We start from the raw sequence: 23281 nt of genomic DNA on the forward strand, positions 1-23281 counted from the left end.
CGATATACCACCCAGATTGAAAATAACAGGAGAGAGAGATGTAACAGCTAATACCATATTCTTTCTTGAAATGATTTAGATGGGGACAGGGAATTGAGAGGTTTGAGAGAAGATTTGCTTTGTAGCATGAAAAGGGGGAATTGAAACCTCTGGGTTGGGGACAAGCTCAGATAATTTGGACGAGTGATTTCTTTGGGGAAAGTGCGAAACACAAGTGAACAAAATTGAAATATGCAAGAGGAACAGTTGTAAGTTCTCACAGATTGGAGAAATGTGATGACCATATTCGAAAAATGGCAAAATCAGCAAAAGTATCGAACCTTGGTTAGGCCACATTTGTATTACTGTGTGCAGCACTGCTTTTTATATTGTCAAAAGGATACCGGGCCCTGGAAAAGGGGCAAAGCAGATTGACATGGATGATATCAGAACTGAGCATCTACCCGTTATCAGAAAAAATAGGGACTTTATGATCTAGAAAGAGAGGACTTGCCTGCAAAATTATGAAAAAGATATGGGTGTTTGATCAGTTAGACATAGTCCAAAACGTGGGGCCATAAATATAAGATGCTCACTAATGAAGCCATTTCAGGGAAGTGGGACTAAATGCTCTTCTGAAGTATGGACTAAGTGGCTGCCTTCTGTTTTATATTCCATGATGCTCGGAGAAACTTCTTCACCCAAGAGTGGGTAAAAGGTAGGATTTGCTACCAAGTAGAGTAGTTTGGGCAAATAGCATTGATTCTTGAAAGGGGAGCTGTAGGAACACCTGACAGAAAAGCAATAGGTTATGTTAAAGGGATGAGGAAACTGGTGAAGTGTATAAATGTGACTAGTTGGGCTGAAGAGCCTGCACATGCGTACCTTCCATGTCAAATGTTGGAAATCTAACCGAGAAACTGGAGCAAAACCAATAGCCACAATCTGCTGTGGACTCATCTGGCTGCCCACGATCCTGTTAACTTGGCTCAGTTTGACTTACATTTTCCTCTGATTTGGAAGGCTCTGGGTTATGTCCTGTTACTTGAACAAAAGTCTCCCTGGATATTTCTGTGGAGTAGCGAGGGAATGTTGCAATGTCTGGAATGTCAGAAGCTTCTGTCTGTTCAGGTGAACAGCATCACTTCATTTCCCTGGTATTGGAAGAAGACAACCAAGTTGTCCACTTTCCTATCCAAGACTGTATCTTCAACCAACGCTATCAAAAAACATTTTAAATTTGTTTTGTGGTATTTTGCTGTTGCAAATGTGCGCAAATTAATTGTTTGTCTATGTAACAGCAATTACACTTCAAAATACTTAGTTGGATCTGCTGAATTTGTGATCTAGGCGCAAATTAAATCCAGTTCTTTGTTCCATCTGTGCCAGGAAACTCCAAAGGTTTCCAGTGTTTTGGCAGAGCTCCCTGGGGTTGAGGGAAGTGGGAGGCTAGGAAGCTGCGAACTGGTTAGAAGTCTTGTGTCTGCTGCGCAAGTGATCTATCTATATTTTAAAAATTAAGTTCCCGTGGAGCTGCTTCAAGCATTTTGGGTCAGCTTTTACCCTATTATAAGCACGCCATCCGAAGTCGGCGCATTGTGGATTCAAGCACCAATCAAGGACTGCCACTTCAGTGTAGTGTGAAAGCGTATCTTCTCATGTGCTGCATTTCAAGTGAGATATTAAATGATGCCTTGACTGCCAGCTCAGGTGGGCATGAAAGATTCCAGGGCACTATTTGAAGATGAGGAAATTGTTCCCAGTGTCCTGGTTAACATTCGCTCATCAACAAACACCACCAAAACACAATTACCGTGCTTGTTTAATTGCCGTTTTCAACACTTGCTGTGCGCAAACAGGCTGTCGCATTTGCTTGCATAATAATTGCACTTCAATAATACGCCATTGGTTCACCTGAGGGTGTTACAAGGCACGGTGTTTGATGCAGGTTCACCCATTTAACGATCCTCTGTGCCAAGGACCGCCCTCCAGTTTGCAGTGTTACCTGAGCCGCTGGTGATAGATGGTGGGTTTCGAAAAGCCCCCAGTAATTATCTTTTTGTGCATGTGATTCACCTATTTTTGAAATGTGATTTGAAATAAATTGAGCAATTTGGGTCTGGTATAAATCCTACTCTGGGGCATGAATACATGATCGAGACTGACCTTTTGATCTCGTCCTGGGTCCCGCAGTTGTTTAGAAGCGGTGTCAGGCTAAGGCTGTATCTGCCTGTTCAGCTGTGTGTGAAATGTACTGTGACACTTGTAAGAACATATCTCCTGGCCAACATTCCCGGCTTAAACCAACGCCACCAAAAAGCGTTTCTTCAATTAATTTGGTGTGCGCGCAAATTGGCTGCTGCATTGGGCTGTATAGCAATGATAACTGCACTTCAGAATTCGCTCACTTACTGTGAAGTACTTTGCAATGTCCTGAGAATGTGAGGTGCTATAAAAGCCTTTTCTGGGTTTTTGCCAGTCTGATCATATCACATACCTGAAGTCCTATTGGTTTTTATTCTTTTCTCTCCCTTCTCCTTTTCTCAATGAAATGTGAATAATGTGTACAGTTCTCTCTTTCTCTGATCCTTTGTCTTCGGGGCTGCTAACTAAATGTCTTCGGGGCTGCTAACTAAACTTTGTGAGGTTGCTGTACATCTTTGGGATCTTGTTCAACTGGAAGGATGGTCGCGGCAAACTCATTCTTTGGACCTAAAATCATTTTTGAACTATTCGAGTTGAATTCAGTTTCAATTCCAGCTTGGAATGGATCATTTTTGAGTTTCAAATTGTAATATTGCAGTCACTCGCGTCTGGCTGTATTGGGCGTTCGGTGATGTACCTTGTGGTCATTTGTATTTCCTAGAATTTAATCTTCATTTCACCGTCTGGAATCGTAGAGGAATATGTCGGATTTGTTTTCCCCTGAATTGGTTCGATCTTATTAAAAAAAGAAAAAAAAATACCCAATTCGTTTCTCCGAATTAAGGGGCAATTTAGCATGCCCAATCCACCGACCCTGCGCATCTTTGGGTTGTGGGGGTGAGACCCACACAAACACTGGGAGAATGTGCAAACTCCACACGGACAGTGACCCCGAGCCGGGATCGAACCTGGGACCTCGGCGCCGTGAGGCAGCAGGGCTAACCCACTGCGCCACCGTGCCGCCCTGTTGAATTGTTTAGATCTTTTAACAGAAATCCTTTTCTGGCCTCTCCAGCAAGGTTACATGGCTGCTGGTGGATAGAGTGGAGGTTGTTGCTGGGGGATAGGGTGGAAGTTGTTACAGCCAGGTTGAGTAGTTCGCAAACACTAGACCAGCTAGTTGTCATCTTATCAATCATCTTTTTGGATTTTGTGCATGTACTGTATGTTCAGGGCAAGTCTAGCCTCAAACTGGTATTAAAGCATTAAGTAGCACTAATTATTATTATGCGCACTCTGAGGAATAGAATTTATATATTTCGATGAGAATTTTTTTAAAGCGGTAATGTAACTGAGAATGTTAATTCTGTATCATTTCTTTTTAAAATTTAGTGTACCCAATTCATTTTTTCCAATTAAGGGGCAATTTAGCGTGGCCAATCCACCTACCCTGCACATCTTTGTGTTGTGGGGGCGAAACCCACGCAAACACAGGGAGAATGTGCAAACTCCACACGGACAGTGACCCAGAGCCGGGATCGAACCTGGGACCTCGGCGCCATGAGGCAGCAGGGCTAACCACTGCGCTACCGTGCTGCCCTGTTAATTCTGTATCATGACGGTGAAATAATTATTCCTTGTGATATTTACGGACGACTCATAGAAAAGGTCAAGATCCCACTGGACGAGACTAGATGGAAATGGAGATGGGGGAGGACTCTGGATCAACTCCACCACCTCCTGCGCCGGGGCTAAGCCTGCTGCAGCTCAAGGTGGTGAACAGAGCACACCTTACCAAGACGCATATGAGCGGGTTCTTCCCGGAGGTGGAGCTGTGTCAGGGGGGCCCGGCCAACCACACCCACATGTTCAGGTCCTGCCCCAGACTCCGGGAGTTCTGGACGGCCTTAAGGCCGTGTCCAAGGTTGTGGGGTTCGAGATGGAGCTGTGCCCATCTGTGGCATTCTTCAGGATGTCAAAGCATCCAGAACTCCAGACAGGGAAGAGGGGTGGACTCCCTGGCCTCACTGATTGCCAGGTGGAGACTTCTGCTCAGTTGGAAGTTGGCAGCGCCATCCCCAGGGCCTTGGGAGTGGCTCTCAGACCTGGCCGAGTTCCTGAGACTAGAGAAGATAAAATCCTCGATTAAAGGGTCTGAGGAGAAATTCCACGACACATGGAAGCAGTTCACAAAGCTCTTGGGAGTAGGGGAGGGGGATATTGCTAGGATGAAAGGGATCTCGCGTACAGCAGATGAGAGACTGGGAGGAAGCCATTCGCCAAAGGGGCGCAGTCCCTTCCCACACATGGAAAACTGAGGGGGCGGACCATCCTAACCTCCCTCAAACTCAATGGGGTCCCTCCCATCCCCATCAAAATGAATGTCAATATAAAGACAGTAAAGAGTTCTGGCATCGATTGTAAATACCGATGTAAATAAGATAATGGGAGCACGGGAACCTGGGTCACAGGAAAAGTGACAACCTGTTGTGCAGTGTTTATGAAGTTGCTGTTGCTTGATTAATTATTTTGTGTTTTTACCAATGGCACTGTCTCTTGTGTGTAAATCCTGTTACTAAATGTTAAAAATCCCAATAAAAATATTTTTTAAAACAAAATAATTATTATTCCGCACATTCAATTAATGTCCAAACTATTGTGGCAGTGCACCTCTGCTGCTTCATGGGGCCTGTAGTCCTGTGTACTTTTCTCCATTTTACTACACCACCAGGAAGTTTAGAAACTCCTATTGCCTCCATCCACAGGTGGAGATCTGTTAAAGCTGACCAGGGATGACGTGATCCAAATCTGTGGTCCTGCAGATGGAATAAGACTGTTTAATGCTCTGAAAGGAAGGTAAGTATGCCTTGCTCTTCAGTTTCAGTATTTTACTTGGCATTTATATTCTCAAACAGCTTCAACATTCATGTAAAGCTGTGGGTTGAGAGGGTGGGACGAGGCAGGCACGCATGGAGGAGAGGGGAATAATCTAAGAATATTTAATTGAAGAAATTTGTATGCTGTCTCCCCTATCTGGACAAGGCTTTGGGCAGGATTCTCCGGCCGAGCCGGCCCGGTGACCAGAAATTCTCTCTGGTGGATTGGCCATGCTAAATTGCCCTTTAGGGTGTGGCTGCACAGGACGGGCGATTGGGCCTAGGTAGGGTGGTCTTTTAAAGGGTTGGTGCAGACTCGATGGGCCGAATAGCACTAGGGTTTCTGATTCAATTGCATTCCATTCTCCCAGTTTCTCCATCTCTATCACATCTGTTGGATGATGCAAGCTTCCATACCATCGCTTCTGATGTATCTTCATTTTTTCCACTCCGCCGGCAATTCTCCGCCCCCCCTTTGCTGTTGACAGGGCCCTCAACCATGTCCGCCACGTTTCCTGCATGTCTGCCCTCACCCCATCCCCTTCCTCCCAAACCTTTTGTCACTTTCTGCCTCACCAGCTTCCACATTCAAAGGATCATCCTCTGCCATTATCATAGAAAAGTTACATCTTGTCCATGCCAGCCCCTAATCCGACCTTGCACCCGCTCCACAGCCCTGTATCTTACAGCACTTAAGGAAACGCTGTAGTTAGAGTACTTTAGATGGGTCCGTTTTTGTCCAATGTGTGCAGGAGGGTTTCCTGATACGGTATGTAGATAGGCCGACGAGAGGCCATATTGGATTTGGTACTGGGTAATGAACCAAGACAGGTGTTAGATTTGGAGGTAGGTGAGCACTTTGGTGATAGTGACCACAATTCCATTACGTTTACTTTAGTGATGGAAAGGGATAGGTATATACCGCAGGGCAAGAGTTATATCTGGGGGAAAGGCAATTGTGATGCGATGAGGCAAGACTTAGGATGCATCGGATGGAGAGGAAAACTGCAGGGATGGGCACAATGGAAATGTGGAGCTTGTTCAAGGAACAGTTACTGCGTGTCCTTGATACGTATGTACCTGTCAGGCAGGGAGGAAGTGGTCTAGCAAGGGAACCGTGGTTTACTAAAGCAGTCGAAACACTTGTCAAGGGGACGAAGGAGGCTTATGTAAAGATGAGACATGAAGGTTCAGTTAGGGCGCTCGAGAGTTACAAGTTAGCTAGGAAGGACCTAAAGAGAGAGCTAAGAAGAGCCAGGAGGGGACATGAGAAGTCTTTGGCAGGTAGGATCAAGGATAACCCTAAAGCTTTCTATAGATATGTCAGGAATAAATGAATGACTAGGGCCAGTCAAGGACAGTAGTGGGAAGTTGTGCGTGGAGTCCGAGGAGATAGAAGAGGTGCTAAATGAATATTTTTCGTCAGTATTCACACCGGAAAAAGACAACGTTGTCGAGGAGAATACTGAGATTCAGGCTACTAGACTAGAAGGGCTTGAGGTTCATAAGGAGGAGGTGTTAGCAATTGTGGAAAGGGTGAAAATAGATAGGTCCCCAGGTCCGGATGGGATTTATCCTAGGATTCTCTGGGAAGCTAGGGAGGAGATTGCTGAGCCTTTGGCTTTGATCTTTAAGTCATCTTTGTCTACAGGAATAGTTCCAGAAGACTGGAGGATAGCAAATGTTGTCCTCTTGTTCAAGAAGGGGAGTAGAGACAACCCCGGTAACTATAGACCAGTGAGCCTTACTTCTGTTGTGGGCAAAATCTTGGAAAGGTTTATAAGAGATAGGATGTATAATCATCGGGAAAGGAATCATTTGATTAGAGATAGTCAACACGGTTTTGTGAAGGGTAGGTCGTGCCTCACAAACCTTATTGAGTTCTTTGAGAAGGTGACCAAACAGGTGGATGAGGGCAAAGCAGTTGATGTGGTGTATATGGATTTCAGTAAAGCGTTTGATAAGGTTCCCTACGGTAGGCTACTGCAGAAAATACAGAGGCATGGGATTCAGGGTGATTTAGCAGTTTGGATCGGAAATTGGCTAGCTGGAAGAAGACAAAGGGTGGTGGTTGATGGGAAATGTTCAGACTGGAGTCCAGTTACTAGTGGTGTACCACAAGGATCTGTTTTGGGGCCACTGCTGTTTGTCATTTTTATAAATGACCTGGAGGAGGGCGTAGAAGGATGGGTGAGTAAATTTGCAGATGACACTAAAGTCGGTGGCGTTGTGGACAGTGCGGAAGGATGTTACAAGTTACAGAGGGTCATAGATAAGCTGTAGCGCTGGGCTGAGAGGTGGCAAATGGAGTTTAATGCAGAAAAGTGTGAGGTGATTCATTTTGGAAGGAATAACAGGAAGACAGAGTACTGGGCTAATGGTAAGATTCTTGGCAGTGTGGTTGAGCAGAGAGATCTCGGTGTCCATGTACATAGATTCCTGAAAGTTGCCACCCAGGTTGAGAGGGTTGTTAAGGCGTACGATGTGTTAGCTTTTATTGGTAGCGGGATTGAGTTTCGAAGCCATGAGGTCATGTTGCAGCTGTACAAAACTCTGGTGCGGCCGCATTTGGAGTATTGCGTGCAATTCTGGTCGCCGCATTAGAGGAAGGATGTGGAAGCATTGGAAAGGGTGCAGAGTAGATTTACCAGAATGTTGCCTGGTATGGAGGGAAGATCTTATGAGGAAAGGCTGAGGGACTTGAGGCTGTTTTCATTAGAGAGAAGAAGGTTAAGAGGTGACTTCATTGAGGCATACAAGATGATCAGAGGATTGGATAGGGTGGACAGTTAGAGCCTTTTTCCTCGGATGGTGATGTCTAGCACGAGGGGACATAGCTTTAAATTGAGGGGAGATAGGTATAGGACAGATGTCCGAGGTAGGTTCTTTACTCAGAGAGTAGTAAGGGCGTAGAATGCCCTGCCTGCAACAGTAGTGGACTCGCCAACACTAAAGACATTCAAATGGTCATTGGATAGACATATGGATGATAAGGAAATAGTGTAGATGGGCTTTAGAATGGTTTCACAGGTCGGCGCAACATTGAGGGCCGAAGGGCCTGTACTGCGCTGTAATGTTCTATGTTCTAAGGTGCAGATCCAGGTACTGTTTAAAAGATTTAGGGTCTCTGCCTCCACCACCAACTCGGGCAGCGAATTCCAGACTCCCACTGCCCTCTGCGTAAAAAGGTTCTTCCTCATGTCCCCTCTATACCTTCTGTCACTTGAATCTGTGTCCCCTGGTTCTAGTATTTTCCACCAAGGGAAACAATTTTAGCCTGCCCACTCTCTCTTCCACTCATAATTTTGTACACCTCAACCATGTCACCCCTCAGCCTTCTTCGTTCCAAGGAAAATAACCCCAACCTATCCAATCTCTTTTTCCCCCCCCCCCCCATATGGAGAGCATTCCATATGCTTTCTTAACAACCGCGACTCTTTGAACTGCTACCTTTAGGGACCTATGTACCTGTACTCCCAAGATCTCTCACTTCATCTACCTCTCTTGGTATATTCCCATTTATTGTGTACTCTCTATAACTGTTTGACCTCCCTAAATGCATAACCTCACACTTCTCTGTGGTAAATTACATCTGCCACTTTATCGCTCACTCCACTAATCCATCTATATTGTTTTGAAGGTTATAGCTATCCTCAAACTGTCCACCACTCGGCCAATGTTTGTGTCGTCTTCAAATTTCCCAATCTTGCTCCCCACGGTCAAGTCCAAATCGTTACTATATAACAGAAACAGTAAGGGTCCCAACATCGGGCCCTGTGCAACACCACTTGAAATAACTTTCCAATCACAAAGGCAGCCATCGACCATTACCCTTTGTTTCCTATTACTAAGCCAACTTTTTATCCAGTTCGCCACATTGCCCTGTATTCCATAGGCTTTCACTTTCTTGACCAATCTGCCATGTAGGACTTTGCCAAGTGCCTTGCTAAAATCCGCATACACCACATCCACCGCACTACCTACCACCTTCATCAACCCTTCTTGTCGCTTTCTCAAAGAATTCAATCAAATTTGTGAGGCCGTTAACAAATCCATGTTGACTATCCCGGACTAGTCCATGCCTTTCTATGTGACAGTTAATCCTATTTCTCTGGATTGATTCTACTAACTTCACCAACATAAGAGTAACTGGCCTATAATTGTTCGGCATTTCCTTTGATCCCTTTTTAAACAATGGAACCACGTTTGCATTTCTCCAGTCCTCCGGTACCTCCCCTGTATCAAGTGAGGATTGGAAAATCATCCTCCGAGCATCTGCTATCTCCTCCCTGACCTCCTTCTGCATCCTCGGAAACAATCCATCTGGCCCTGGCGACTTATCAACTTTCAAGGATTTCAGTCCCTCGAGTACGTCCTCTCTCTTTATGATTATCCCATCCAGTATCTCACGGTGATCCTCCTGGACAACTATATCTCCAACATCCATTTCCTTTGTAGACACAGACAAAATATTCATTTAAAACCCTTCCCACAGCCGCTGCATCCACACACAAGTTCCCCACTTCATCTCTGATAGGTCCCACCTTTTCCTTAACTAACATTTTACTATTAATATATTGGTGAAAGATCTTTGGGTTTTCTTTAACTTTACTTGCTAATCTTTTCTCATGCCCCCTCTTTGATCTCCGTATTTATTCTTTGACTTTGTCGCTGCACTTTCTACACTTGTCTAGACTATCTGCAGTGCTTAGTTCTTTATGCCTATCACACACTTTCTTTTCCTGTGTGATCTTTCCCTGTATTGCTCTAGACAACCAGGAGGGTCTGGATTTGGCAGTACCACTCTTATTTTTGGAGGGGACGTGCCTACTTTGTGCATTTAGAATCTCTCCTTTCAGTGCTGCCCACTGGTTTTCCACAGATTTATCCTCTAGCAGTGGCGGCTAGTCCACCAAGTCCCTTCTCATTTCTACAAAATCTGCCTTTCTCCAGTTCAAACTTTTTACTGCTGCTTTATCTCTGTCCGTTTCCATGCTAATACTGAATTGTGGTCACTATCCCTGATATGGTTACCGACTGTCACTTCACCCACTTGCCCATCTTCGTTCCCCAAGGCTAGGTTCAGAATTACATCTCCAGTGTGATGCCACCACCAAACGCCTCTTTGCCTCCCCTCCCATGTCAGCATTCCAGAGGGACTGTTCTCACACTGGCACCCCGGTCTTCTACTCCATCACCCCCCAACACCTTGTCCCGTTCCCATGGAAGCATTGAAGATGTAATACTTGCCCCTTTGCCTCCTCTCTCTTCACTGTCCAAAGTCCTAAACACTCCTTCCAAATGAAACAGTGAATTGCCTGTACTTCTGCCCTAAAGATAATCGAAGATTCTGTCTCAACCACCTTTTGGCGAATTCCAAAGACTCGTGGCCCTAGGAGAGAGAACTTCCTCATCTCCCTTTTAAATGATCAACCCCCTTTTTAAACAGTGAACCCTAGTTCTAGATTCTCCAACAAGAGGAAACATCTTCCCACACCCAATCCACCCTGTCAGTACCCCTCAGGATCTTATTTCAATCAAGTCACCTCTTGCTCTTCTAAGCTCCAACTCCAGCGGATACCAGCCTAGCCTGTCTCACCTATCCTCTGAAGACAATCTGACATTCCAACTATTAGTCCAGTAAACGTTCCCTGAACTGCTTCCAATTCATTTACATTTCACAGCAGGGAGGTTATGCTGGAACTGTCTTAAACATTGGTTAGGCCACAGCGAGAGTATTGTGTGCAGTTCTGGAATCCACATTATAGGAGGGATGTGATAGCACTGGAAAGGGTGCAGAGGAGATTTACCAGGATGTTGCCTGGGCTGGAGAGTTTTAGTTATGAAGAGAGATTGGAAGGCACTCTTCATTGGTTTGGCACACTGGGCTAAATCACTGGCGTTTAAAGCAGGCCAGCAGCACGGTTCAATTCCCGTACCAGCCTCCCCGAACAGGCGCTGGAATGTGGCGACTAGGGGCTTTTCACAGTAACTTCATTTGAAGCCTACTTGTGACAATAAGCAATTTTCATTGGATTTGACAGGGTAGAGAATGTTTACTCTTGTGGGAGAGTCTAGGACCAGAGGGCATATTCTCAGTAAGGGGGTCAGCGAATAATATTCCCACAATGCAGAAGGAGGCCATTCGGTCCATCCAGTCCGCAACAGCCCTTGGAAAGAGCACCCTATTTATGCCCACTCCTCCATCCTCTCCGCATAACCCAGTAACCCCTTTTGGACAGTTAAGGGTTAAGTTACCATGACCAATCCACCTAACTTGCACATCTTTGGACTGTGGGAGGAAACCGGAGCACCCGGAGGAAACCCACGCACACACGGGGCGAACGTGCAAACTCCACACACACCCAAGGCCGGAATTGAACCTGGGTCCCTGCTGCTGTGAGGCAACAGTGCTAACCACTGTGCTACCGTGCCACCCATTTAAGATAGAGCTGAGGAGGAATTTCTTCTCTCGGAGGGTAGTGAATCTGTGGAATTCTTTACCGCAGAGGCTTGTATTTTCAAGGCTGAGACAGGCAGATTTGTCATCAGCGAGGGAATATTGAGGGTTATGGGGAAAAGGTGGGAAAGTGGAGTTGAGGATTATCTTTTTTTAATTATAAATTTAGAGTACCCAATTCATTTTTTCCAATTAAGGGGCAATTTAGCGTGGCCAATCCACCGAGCCTGCACATCTTTGGGTTGTGGGGGTGAAACCCACGCAGACAAGGGGAGAATGTGCAAACTCCACACTGACAGTGACCCAGGATCGAACCTGGGACCTCAGCGCCGTGAGGCAGCAGGGCTATCCCACTGCACCACCGTGCTGCCCTAGTTGAGGATTATCTTATCAGACCAGTCATGATATCATTGAATGGCGAGGCAGACTCGATGGGCTGAATGACCTACTTCTGCTCCTGTGGTGGGAGAGTCGAGAAGAAGAGACATACAAGTAAAGTTAGGCTACTCTGAATAATGTCAGCAATTACTCCGAAAGGGTAGTGGAAATGTGGAACTTTACTTCTCCACTCTCTCGTCACTGCCCCACCCTGTCTAAAATATCTGTTGAGACTGGGGGGGGGGGGGGCAATTCAAAATTCCCAAAGTAAGAATGCCAGGTTTCTGGTGGTCAGTGTATTTGAGTTGGGGACCAAGGTGGGCCGATGGAGTTTAGATGCGGATCAACCATGATCTCGTTGAATAGTGGGACAAGCTCAAGGCTGCTATTCTGTTCGAATTTGAATAATCACTCTTGGTTTGGGTTTAGATCTTGTGATGAGTAATTTAGCAATCGACATGCTTAATTAAACAAGTGCTCTGCAAAGTTTTCATGTTTTCTGTTGTGAATGTTTTTTTTTAGTTTATCATACTTTTCCACTCTACATTTAGGATGGTTCGACCAAGACTAACCATTTACGTTTGTCAGGAATTGCAGCAGGTTCGAGAGCAGCAACAGCAGAAACACGAAAATGGTGATTCTGTGAGCAGTTCTTTCTATGGTAAGTAAATCAGTGCACTTCACTGCAATCAATTTAATTTGCTGTCCTTTGTGGTGTCTTATCCAGTAGTTTGTTAGAAATGGGAAAAATTAATCCCTCCTTTCTTGCATATTCTCATGTAATGTGCATGCTTATACTTCGTCCAAAGATGAGGGTAGCACAGTGGTTAGCGCTGCTGCCTTTCCGCGCCAGGGACCCGGGTTCGATTCGACCTTCGGTGACGGTGCGGAGTCTGCACGTTCTCCCCGTGCCTGCATGGGTTTCCTCCGGGTGCTCCGGTTTCCTCCCACAGTCCAACGATGTGCAGGTTAGGTGGACTGGCCATGATAAATTGCCTCTTGGTATCCAAAGGTTAGGTTGGGTTATGGGAATAGGGTGGGGGTGCAGGCCCAGGTGGGGTGCTCTTTCGGAGGGTCGGTGCAGACTCGATGGGCCGAATGGCCACCTCCTACACTGCAGGGATTCTATGGAAGGCTCGGCTCACTCATTGATTTGCCATGTCAATTCTCAGCTCTTTTCCAACAATGATTTTGCTACTAATAGGAAGCAGCACTGAATCGTCATTTCAAACTGTTGGTGTGAGTTAATCCAACAATGCAATCTAACAGCTAACTGGAATACTGCAGGGACAGAGACTGCATTTGGCAAATGCAGGACTGTTAGTGATATGATCTGTACCATCATGAGGCGACTGTCATTGTTTCCCTAGCCAAGCCTGTGGTGGAGGTGATTTGCTGGTGTTGAATGGTACACGTTCCATGAACTGAACACACCACAAAGAATCTTCAAAGTGTTTGTGTTGAAGACTAATGTATTGTTGTTTCACTTTGTAGCAGTCTTGAGAATGAGTTCAAATGTTCTATAAGGCTGCACTTCAGAGTTTAACACAATTTAGGCTGACACTCGAGTGCAACACAGGGGATTTGTGGCATTGTTGTGCTAAAGTCCTCATAAAACTGAGGACCCATCTGCCTTTGCAGGTGCAGATCAGGAAGTTCTCCCCATGCCATTGCCAACATTCCTTTCTCTATCTGGACTAGTAATCCAGAGTCTCGGGCGAATTAATACCCTAACATCGGGCTCAAACCACCCCCATGGTGAGTCAGAGTACAGGAGGGAGATAGAGAACCTAGTGGAGTGGTGTAGCGACAACAATCTCTTCCTCCATGTCAACAAAACTAAAGAGCTGGACATTGACTTCAGGAAGCAAAGTACTGTACACACCCCTGTCAGCATCAACGGGGCCGAGGTGGAGATGGTTAACAGTTTCAAATTCCTAGGGGTGCACATCTCCAAAAATCTGTCCTGGTCCACCCACGGCGACGCTACCACCAAGAAATCTCAACAGGGCCTTTACTTGGGAAACGTTAGGAAATTTGGCATGTCCACATTGACTCTTTACCAACGATGGACCATAGAAAGCATCCTATCTGGCTGCACCACAGCCTGGTATGGCAACTGCTCGGCCCAGGACCGCAAGAAACTTCAGAGAGTCGTGAACACCGCCCAGTCCATCACACAAACCCACCTCCCATCCATTGACTCCATCTACACCTCCCGCTGCCTGGGGAAAGCGGGCAGCATAATCAAAGATCCCTCCCACCCGGCTTCCTCACTCTTCCAACTTCTTCCATCGGGCAGGAGATACAAAAGTCTTAGAACACACACGAAGAGACTCAAAAACAGCTTCTTCCCCACTGTCACCAGGCGCCTGAATGACCCTCTTATGTACTGATCTGATCTCTTCACACATCTTCTCTACTTAGTAGTACTACACTGTATGCTTTGCCCGATGTCTGTGTCTATGTATTTACATTCTTTCTTTATCCTATGTCCTATGTTTTTCATGTATGGAATGATCTGTCTAGACTGTACGCAGAATAATACTTTTCACTGTACCTCGGAACACGTGACAATAAATCAAACCCATGACAGTGGAATTAATAAATCTGGAATAAAATGCTCGGCTCAGTAGCGGTGACAATGAAACTCTTGGATTGCCATTTTAAAAGAAAATCTAGCTTGTTCTGTAATTTAAAAAAAAAAAATATAGAGTACCCAATTTGTTTTTTTTCCAGTTAGGTGACCAATCCACCTACCCTGCACATCTTTGGGTTGTGGGCGTGAGACCCACGCAGACACTGAGAGAATGTGCAAACGCCACACGGTCAGTGACCCAGAGCCGGGATTCGAACCCGGGTCCTGGGCGGCGTAGGCTGCAGTGCTAACCACTGCATCACATGCTGCCCTAAGCTTGTTCTCTAATGCCCTTTAGGAGAGGAATCTGCTACCCTTCCTTAGTCTGCTATGTGTGACTCCAGACCCAGAGCAATATGTTTGGCTCTTAACTGCTTTCTGAAATAGCCTAGCAAGTCACTCAGTTGTGTCAAATTGATACAGAGAAGACATAATAAAACTGGCCAATCCACCTGGCATCGGCCATGATGATGCTTCCAAATGGGCGTAAATCATCTTCCTCTTTAAGATGTTCTTCATATTCCTTACATTGCTTTTCAAAATCTGCATAAGATGGTGTAATATCTGAGCCCCAGGACAACATTGGTGTGATGTGGGGCCTAAAGATTTATTTATTTGGCCTCATTAATCTGGTCAAGATCAGCATTGCTGATTGCTGATGGTTCATCTGGCCCCTTGGTATTGGAACTATGAACTGAAACCCAAGTCAATATTCTCAGTCTCACTTACTGGAAGCTGGCCACCAGACTATCACTAATTCTAGTTTCAGAGCTTTCACTTTGTAAAACAAACTGTGAACTATTCTGCTCCGTTGATAACTCCCGATCCCCATAACTCCCGATCCCCATTTCCTTCCATACCTGTATGCTTTATAATGTCAAAGTCTTGTATATTAAAGTTTCGGCCAACCAAACATCTCAATTGTTCTCCGCAGCAACTAAATCTGTCTTATCTTCTTTAGAGGGAACTTAAAAAGGAAATTAGGAGAGCAAAAACAGGACATGAAAGGATACTGGCAGGTAAAATAAAGAAAATTCCTAAGTTGTTTTACAAGTACATTAAGGGCAAAAGGATAACTAGGGAAAGAGTAGGGCCCATTAAGGACCACAGTGGTTAATGTGTGGAGCTGAATGATGTAGGTTGGGTTCTAAATGAATACTTAATGTAGGGTTCTAAATGAAATTGGGGAGAAGGACTGTGAGGAAATTAAAGAGATTAACATAGACAGAGAGGAGGTTCTGAGTGGTCTGGCAGGATTAAAGGTAGACAAATCTCCAGGGCCAGATGAAATGTATCCCAGGCTGCTGAGTGAGGCATGGGAGGAAATAGCAGGGGCGCTGGCAATAATTTTCAATTCCTCTCTGGCCACAGGAGGGGTGCCAGAGGAGTGGAGGATAGTCAATGTGGTTCCATTATTCAAGAAGGGAGGAAGGGATAAACCAGGAAACTACAGTCAGTCAGTCTGACCTCAGTAGTGGGGAAACTATTGGAAGCAATTCTGAGACTGAGAATTAATCTGCAAGAGGTAGGGATTAATCAGGAACAGTCAGCATGGTTTTGTTAAGGGGAGGTCATGTCTGACCAACTTAATTGAGTTTTTCAAAGAGGTGACCAGATGAGTAGATGAGGGAAATGCATTTGACGTAGTCTACTTGGACACCAGCAAGGATTTTGATAAGGTGCCACACGGGAGACTGATAGCAGAGGTAAGAGAGCATGGGATCCAAGGAAATTAGGCAATTTGGATCCAGAATTGTCTGAGTGGCAGGAAAGGGGCTGATGGTTGAGGGGTGTTTTTCTGACTGGAAGCCCATGTCCAGTGGGGTCCCACAGGGATCGGTGTTGGGGCCCTTGCTGTTTGTGGTTTATATAAATTATTTAGATATGAATGTAGGAGGGTTGATCAGTAAGTTTGCAGATGATAAAATTGGTGGGGTGGTAAATAGTGAGGATGACAGCCTTCGATTACAGGAGGATATTGACGGGCTGGTCAGATGGGTTGATCAGTGGCAAATGGAATTAAATCTGGACGGGTGTGGGCAGGGCACACCAGGTAAGGTAATATCTGATGAACGGCCTGGGAAGCACCGAGAATCAGAGGGACCTTGGTGTGCATGTACACTGGTCCCTTAAGGTAGCAGGGCAGGTGGATGCAGTGGTTAAGAAGGCCTGTGGTATACTTGCCTTCTGAGGAATTGAGTTGAAGAGCAAAGAGGTTATGCTGGAACTGTATAAAATGTTGGTTAGGCCACAGCGAGAGTATTGTGTGCAGTTCTGGAATCCACATTATAGGAGGGATGTGATAGCACTGGAAAGGGTGCAGAGGAGATTTACCAGGATGCTGCCTGGGCTGGAGAGTTTTAGTTATGAAGAGAGATTGGATAGACTGGGGTTGTTTTCTTTGGAGCAGAGGAGACCGAGGGGGGACAGGATTGAGATGTATAAAATTATGAGGGGCATAGATAGAGTAGACAGGAAGAAACTCTTCTCCTTGGTGGAGGGGTCAATGACCAGGGGGCAGAGATTTAAGGTGAGGGGCAGGAGGTTTAGAGGGGATGTGAGGAAAAACCTTTTCACCCAGAGGATGGTGGGAGTTTGGAACTCGCTGCCTGAAAGGGTGGTGGAGGCAGAGATCCTTGTTTTTCTGCTTAATTCAGATACTTCAAACAGTATTTTAATGAAAAGTTTTACCCTGATGTCTTTATTAACGAGGAGGACAAAGGACAACACAAGTATAAAATCAAACCAACTTTATTTAACAACTATTTTTACCCTTGAATTAACCCAATAACACCGACTGAAGATTCTACTACCCGTAACGATGGCTTTGGGTGAGCCGTGGATCCGATTCTCTGAGTCTCTCAGGTTCATCGTTGCGAAGGTGGCCTCACTCGCTGCTTCCTTCCATCTCTTGTCAGATGTCTCGATTGCCTCTGCATGGAGTCTTAGCTGCTGCTGTTTCTTGGGCATCTACCTTTATCCCCTTCCCTCCCCGCCTTTCCAGAAACTTCTCTGGCTTCTGGCCTCCGGCCAATGAGGTCTCAGGAGGGGGTCCCAACACCCACTGTCTGCTTGACAGGACACTGCCTGCCCCCCCCCCCCCCCCTCCCCCTCCCTCCCTCCCCCCAGGTGTCCATCTCTTGTGGTGTTGCTTGCACATAACCTGATGCCATACAAGGTAACGGCCATTGACAGTAGACCAATGCATAGCAGTAGGATGCGATGATCTCCTGATGGGTGATTGACGGGTGTGTTCCGGACATGTTTCTGGCAGTTGGACTGTGGGTTGTGTATTGTGTCTTAAGTCCGAATTCCCTGCCTGAGGTTTGGACTGGAGTTTAATTTAAAATGTTCAATTCTTTAATTTAGGATATCCAATTCAATCAGGCTCAAAATTAGGCCCTGTCGGGTTACCACACCCTCATAACATTTCAAAAGTATTTAGATGTGCACTTGTGATGCCAGGGCAGACACGGCTACGGGGCAAGTGCTGGGAAATGGGATTAGAATAGTTAGGTGGTTGTTTTTGACTGGTGCAGATGTGATGGGCCGAAGGGCCTTTTCTGTGCTGTAATGACTATATTCAGGGTATTTTTGTTCTTTAATTGTAAATTCTTTTTCCTGATCTGACCATTTGGAAGATGCAGAATTCATTTTGCCCCCTCTTCCATAAGGAGCTCACATTTCCATTGGGTAAAGTCCTCTGGCTGTTTTAAGAAATTAATTTGACGTTATTTTGATGCTCACCGAAGAAAGTTTGATCCTTTTTAGTTCACAAATTTTCTTGAACTGTTTTTCCTCATCGCATTGAGCTCGAACCTTTTCCAGTTTGTTTTGGAAACTAGCTGCTTGTCATGAGCTTCCCCTGCTTGGGGGTCGTATTCTTTGGCAGGGCATTGCAACCATATAATTGCTACTACAGGCTTATTTTGCTTCTTCCAATACTCGGCTTCACATATTTTTTATGACCAGATTAGTATGTCAGCCCTCTTGAATCAAACGTGCCCTCCATACTTTTGCTTTTACTACCCCAACGAACACTTGCCTTCACCGATATCAAAGCAAAATAGTGCAGATGCTGGAAATCTGAACTAAAAAGCAGGAAGCGCTGGATGAGCAGGTCTGGCAGCATCTGCGGAGAGTGTAACAGAGTTAACATTTCAAGTCCATATGACTCTTCTGCAGAATTCTGTAGTCTAGGTATTGCCCTGAGGAATGAACCACTACATGGCTCACTTATTTTGTTTAGCTGAAACAGGCAGGCACAATGTGTGTATATGTTCTTTCTGTCTGCAAAGGACAGGGCCCTGTGTCGTAATATACGTAGTTTCCAGTCCATGCAAATGTGCTACACTGTGAGCCCCACTGGCCATCTTAGAGTCAAGCTGCCTGGTTTAAATTTCAAACAATGCTCAGCAGTTAACTGTCAGTCACCATCAACTGGTGCATTCTCCTTGGCAATGTCTCTACCAACCATAGTCCACTTACCAAGAAATCAGCACTTCCTTCTCCTAATGTATAAAGTTGTTGTAAGTTCCATACGACCAAACATTCTATGAACTTTTTGACTGACTTGATGTACCTACACCCCTGCAGGAAGCGCTGAGGGCGGCAAGGGTGCTGCATGTACTCGAGGGGACTTACCCATCAGCAAGAGTGGTTCGGTAGTGCCACTCGTGACCTGGGCTGGCCGAGTTCTAAAGGACTTAGCTGCTAGACTGGGTCTGTGGCAGGTAGGGAAGGAGCCAACAAGAGGGAAAATCATACTCAACCTCATCCTCAACAACCTGCCTGCCGCAGATCTAACTATCCATGACAGTATTGGTAGGAGTGACCACTGCATAGCCAATGTAGAGCATAAGTCCCAACTGCACTGTGGGCCAATCAAGTAGTTCTAAGCAGCAAGTGATCTAAGCTCTGCAGTCCTGCCACATCCAGCTGTGAATGGTGGTGGACAATTAAACAACTCACTGGAGGAGGAGGCTGCACAATATCCCCGTCCTCAATGATGGAGGAGCCCAGCACATCTGTGCAAAAGACGAGGCTGAAGCATTTGCAACAATCTTCAGCCAGAAGTGCCGAGTGGATGATCCATCTCAATCTCCTCCGGAGGTCCCCAGCATCACAGATGTCAGTCTTCAGCCAATACGATTCACTCCAGGTGATATCAAGAAACGGCTGATGGTACTGGTTACTGCAAAGGCTATGGGCCCTGACAATATTCTGGCGATTGACTATTTCTGCTCTGGCCGAGGGTGTGTCCCACCCTCAGCCAGTATAGCTACAAGCCTGGCAGCCAATGTGGAAAATTGCCCAGAAGTTCAACACCATCCAAGACAAAGCCCCGTTTGATTGGCATCCCATCCACCACCTTCAACATCCACTCTGTCCACCACCAGTGGCAGCCGTATGTCCCATCTACAAGATTCACAGCAGGAACTCACCAAGGCTCCTCAGGCAGCACCTTCCAAACCCATGACCGCAGACACGTGGGAATGACACCCCCTGCAAGTTCCCCTCCAGGTCGCGCACAATCCAGACTTTGGAAATATATTGTTGATTGAAAGGACCTGATGGGATGAAGAACAGGTGTTGTAGTAATCTCTATTTCAATGTTGTGTGTTTGCATTCTGTAATAAGTGTTCCTGCTCTGACAGACCTCTCTGGAAAAATAGTCTGAAGAAGAAATGGGTGGAGAGGAAGTCACCCCTGACCTTTGTACCGTGGTCTTTAAATGTAGCTGCTACGGAAGTACAAATTCATCCAGTGTTATCGCCCCCTATGGACTCCTATTCGTATAAATCTTTTTTTTAATAAATATTTTATTGAAAATTTTTGGTCAACCAACACAGTACATTGTGCATCCTTTACACAATATTATAACAACACAAATAACAATGACCTATTTTATAAACAGAAAGTGAATAAATAATAAATAACAAAAATGAAAACTAACCCTAATTGGCAACTGCCTTATCACAAGTAACACTCTCCAAAAATATAATTTAACAGTCCAATATATAATTATCTGTCGCAACAACCTATACATATTATACAGTATATATTAACAACCCTGAGAGTCCTTCTGGTTCCTCCCTCCCCCCCCCCCCCGATCCCGGGCTGCTGCTGCTGCCTTTTTTCCATTCCATCTATCTTTCTGCGAGGTATTCGACGAACGGTTGCCACCGCCTGGTGAACCCTTGAGCCGACCCCCTTAGAACAAACTTAATCCGCTCTAGCTTTATAAACCCTGCCATGTCATTTATCCAGGTCTCCACCCCCGGGGGCTTGGCTTCTTTCCACATTAACAATATCCTGCGCCGGGCTACTAGGGACACAAAGGCCAAAACATCGGCCTCTCTTGCCTCCTGCACTCCCGGCTCTTGTGCAACCCCAAATATAGCCAACCCCCAGCTTGGTTCGACCCGGACCCCCACTACTTTTGAAAGCACCTTTGTCACCCCCATCCAAAACCCCTGTAGTGCCGGGCATGACCAAAACATATGGGTATGATTCGCTGAGCTTCTCGAGCACCTCGCACACATATCCTCCACCCCCAAAAATTTACTGAGCCGTGCTCCAGTCATATGCGCCCTGTGTAATACCTTAAACTGAATCAGGCTTAGCCTGGCACACGAGGACGACGAGTTTACCCTGCTTAGGGCATCTGCCCACAGCCCCTCCTCGATCTCCTCCCCCAGCTCTTCTTCCCATTTCCCTTTTAGTTCATCTACCATAGTCTCCCCTTCGTCCCTCATTTCCCTATATATATATATCTGACACCTTACCATCCCCCACCCATGTCTTTGAGATCACTCTGTCCTGCACCTCTTGTGTCGGGAGCTGCGGGAATTCCCTCACCTGTTGCCTCGCAAAAGCCCTCAGTTGCATATACCTGAATGCATTCCCTTGGGGCAACCCATATTTCTCGGTCAGCGCTCCCAGACTCGCGAACTTCCCATCCACAAACAGATCTTTCAGTTGCGTTATTCCTGCTCTTTGCCACATTCCATATCCCCCATCCATTCCCCCCGGGGCAAACCTATGGTTGTTTCTTATCGGGGACCCCCCCCAAGGCTCCAGTCTTTCCCCTATGCCGTCTCCACTGTCCCCAAATCTTCAGTGTAGCCACCACCACCGGGCTTGTGGTGTAGTTCCTCGGTGAGAACGGCAATGGGGCTGTCACCATAGCCTGTAGGCTAGTCCCCCTACAGGACGCCCTCTCTAATCTCTTCCACGCCGCTCCCTCCTCCTCTCCCATCCACTTACTCGCCATTGAAATATTAGCGGCCCAATAATACTCACTTAGGCTCGGTAGTGCCAGCCCCCCCCTATCCCTGCTACGCTGTAAGAATCCCTTCCTCACTCTCGGGGTCTTCCCGGCCCACACAAAACCCATGATGCTCTTTTCAATCCTTTTTAAAAAAAGCCTTCGTGATCACCACCGGGAGGCACTGAAACACAAAGAGGAATCTCGGGAGGACCACCATCTTAACCGCCTGCACCCTCCCTGCCAGTGACAGGGATACCATATCCCATCTCTTGAAATCCTCCTCCATTTGTTCCACCAACCGTGTTAAATTTAACCTATGCAATGTGCCCCAATTCTTGGCTATCTGGATCCCCAGGTAACGAAAGTCCCTTGTTACCTTCCTCAACGGTAGGTCCTCTATTTCTCTACTCTGCTCCCCTGGATGCACCACAAACAACTCACTTTTCCCCATGTTCAACTTATACCCTGAAAAATCCCCAAACTCCCCAAGTACCCGCATTATTTCTGGCATCCCCTCCGCCGCGTCTGCCACGTATAGTAGCAAATCGTCCGCATACAAAGATACCCGGTGTTCTTCTCCTCCTCTAAGTACTCCCCTCCACTTCTTGGAACCCCTCAACGCTATCGCCAGGGGCTCAATCGCCAGTGCAAACAATAATGGGGACAGAGGGCATCCCTGCCTTGTCCCTCTATGGAGCCGAAAATATGCAGATCCCCGTCCATTCGTGACCACGCTCGCCATCGGGGCCCTATACAACAGCTGCACCCATCTAACATACCCCTCTCCAAAACCAAATCTCCTCAACACCTCCCACAAATAATCCCACTCCACTCTATCAAATGCTTTCTCGGCATCCATCGCCACTACTATCTCCGTTTCCCCCTCTGGTGGGGCCATCATCATTACCCCTAACAGCCTCCGTATATTCGTGTTCAGCTGTCTCCCCTTCACAAACCCAGTTTGGTCCTCATGGACCACCCCCGGACACATTCCTCTATTCTCATTGCCATTACCTTGGCCAGGATCTTGGCATCTACATTTAGGAGGGAAATAGGGCTATAGGACCCGCATTGTAGCGGGTCCTTTTCCTTCTTTAAGAGAAGCGATATCGTTGCTTCAGACATAGTCGGGGGCAGTTGTCCCCTTTCCTTTGCCTCATTAAAGGTCCTCGTCAATACCGGGGCGAGCAAGTCCACATATTTTCTATAGAATTCGACTGGGAATCCATCCGGTCCCGGGGCCTTTCCCGCCTGCATGCTCCTAATTCCTTTCACCACTTCTTCTACCTCGATCTGTGCTCCCAGTCCCACCCTTTCCTGCTCTTCCACCTTGGGAAATTCCAGCCGATCCAAGAAGCCCATCATTCTCTCCCTCCCATCCGGGGGTTGAGCTTCATATAATTTTTTATAAAATGTCTTGAACACTCCATTCACTCTCTCCGCTCCCCGCTCCATCTCTCCTTCCTCATCCCTCACTCCCCCTATTTCCCTCGCTGCTCCCCTTTTCCTCAATTGGTGTGCCAGCAACCTGC

The 23281-nt window shown here is 46.4% G+C and overlaps 1 protein-coding gene across 3 annotated transcripts in view; it reads left to right on the forward strand.

The window, feature by feature from the left end:
• Positions 1-23281, forward strand: part of tfcp2 (transcription factor CP2) — a 122477-nt gene that overhangs the window by 75839 nt on the left and 23357 nt on the right. For all 3 annotated transcript variants that reach the window (XM_072494024.1, XM_072494026.1, XM_072494027.1), the window contains 2 exons: positions 4890-4980; positions 12390-12499. In XM_072494024.1, the coding sequence (XP_072350125.1) occupies positions 4890-4980; positions 12390-12499 (201 nt within the window). The remainder of the gene's footprint in view (positions 1-4889; positions 4981-12389; positions 12500-23281) is intronic.

Source organism: Scyliorhinus torazame, chromosome X (genome assembly GCF_047496885.1).
Source record: "Scyliorhinus torazame isolate Kashiwa2021f chromosome X, sScyTor2.1, whole genome shotgun sequence".
Classification (NCBI taxonomy): Eukaryota; Metazoa; Chordata; class Chondrichthyes; order Carcharhiniformes; family Scyliorhinidae; genus Scyliorhinus; species Scyliorhinus torazame.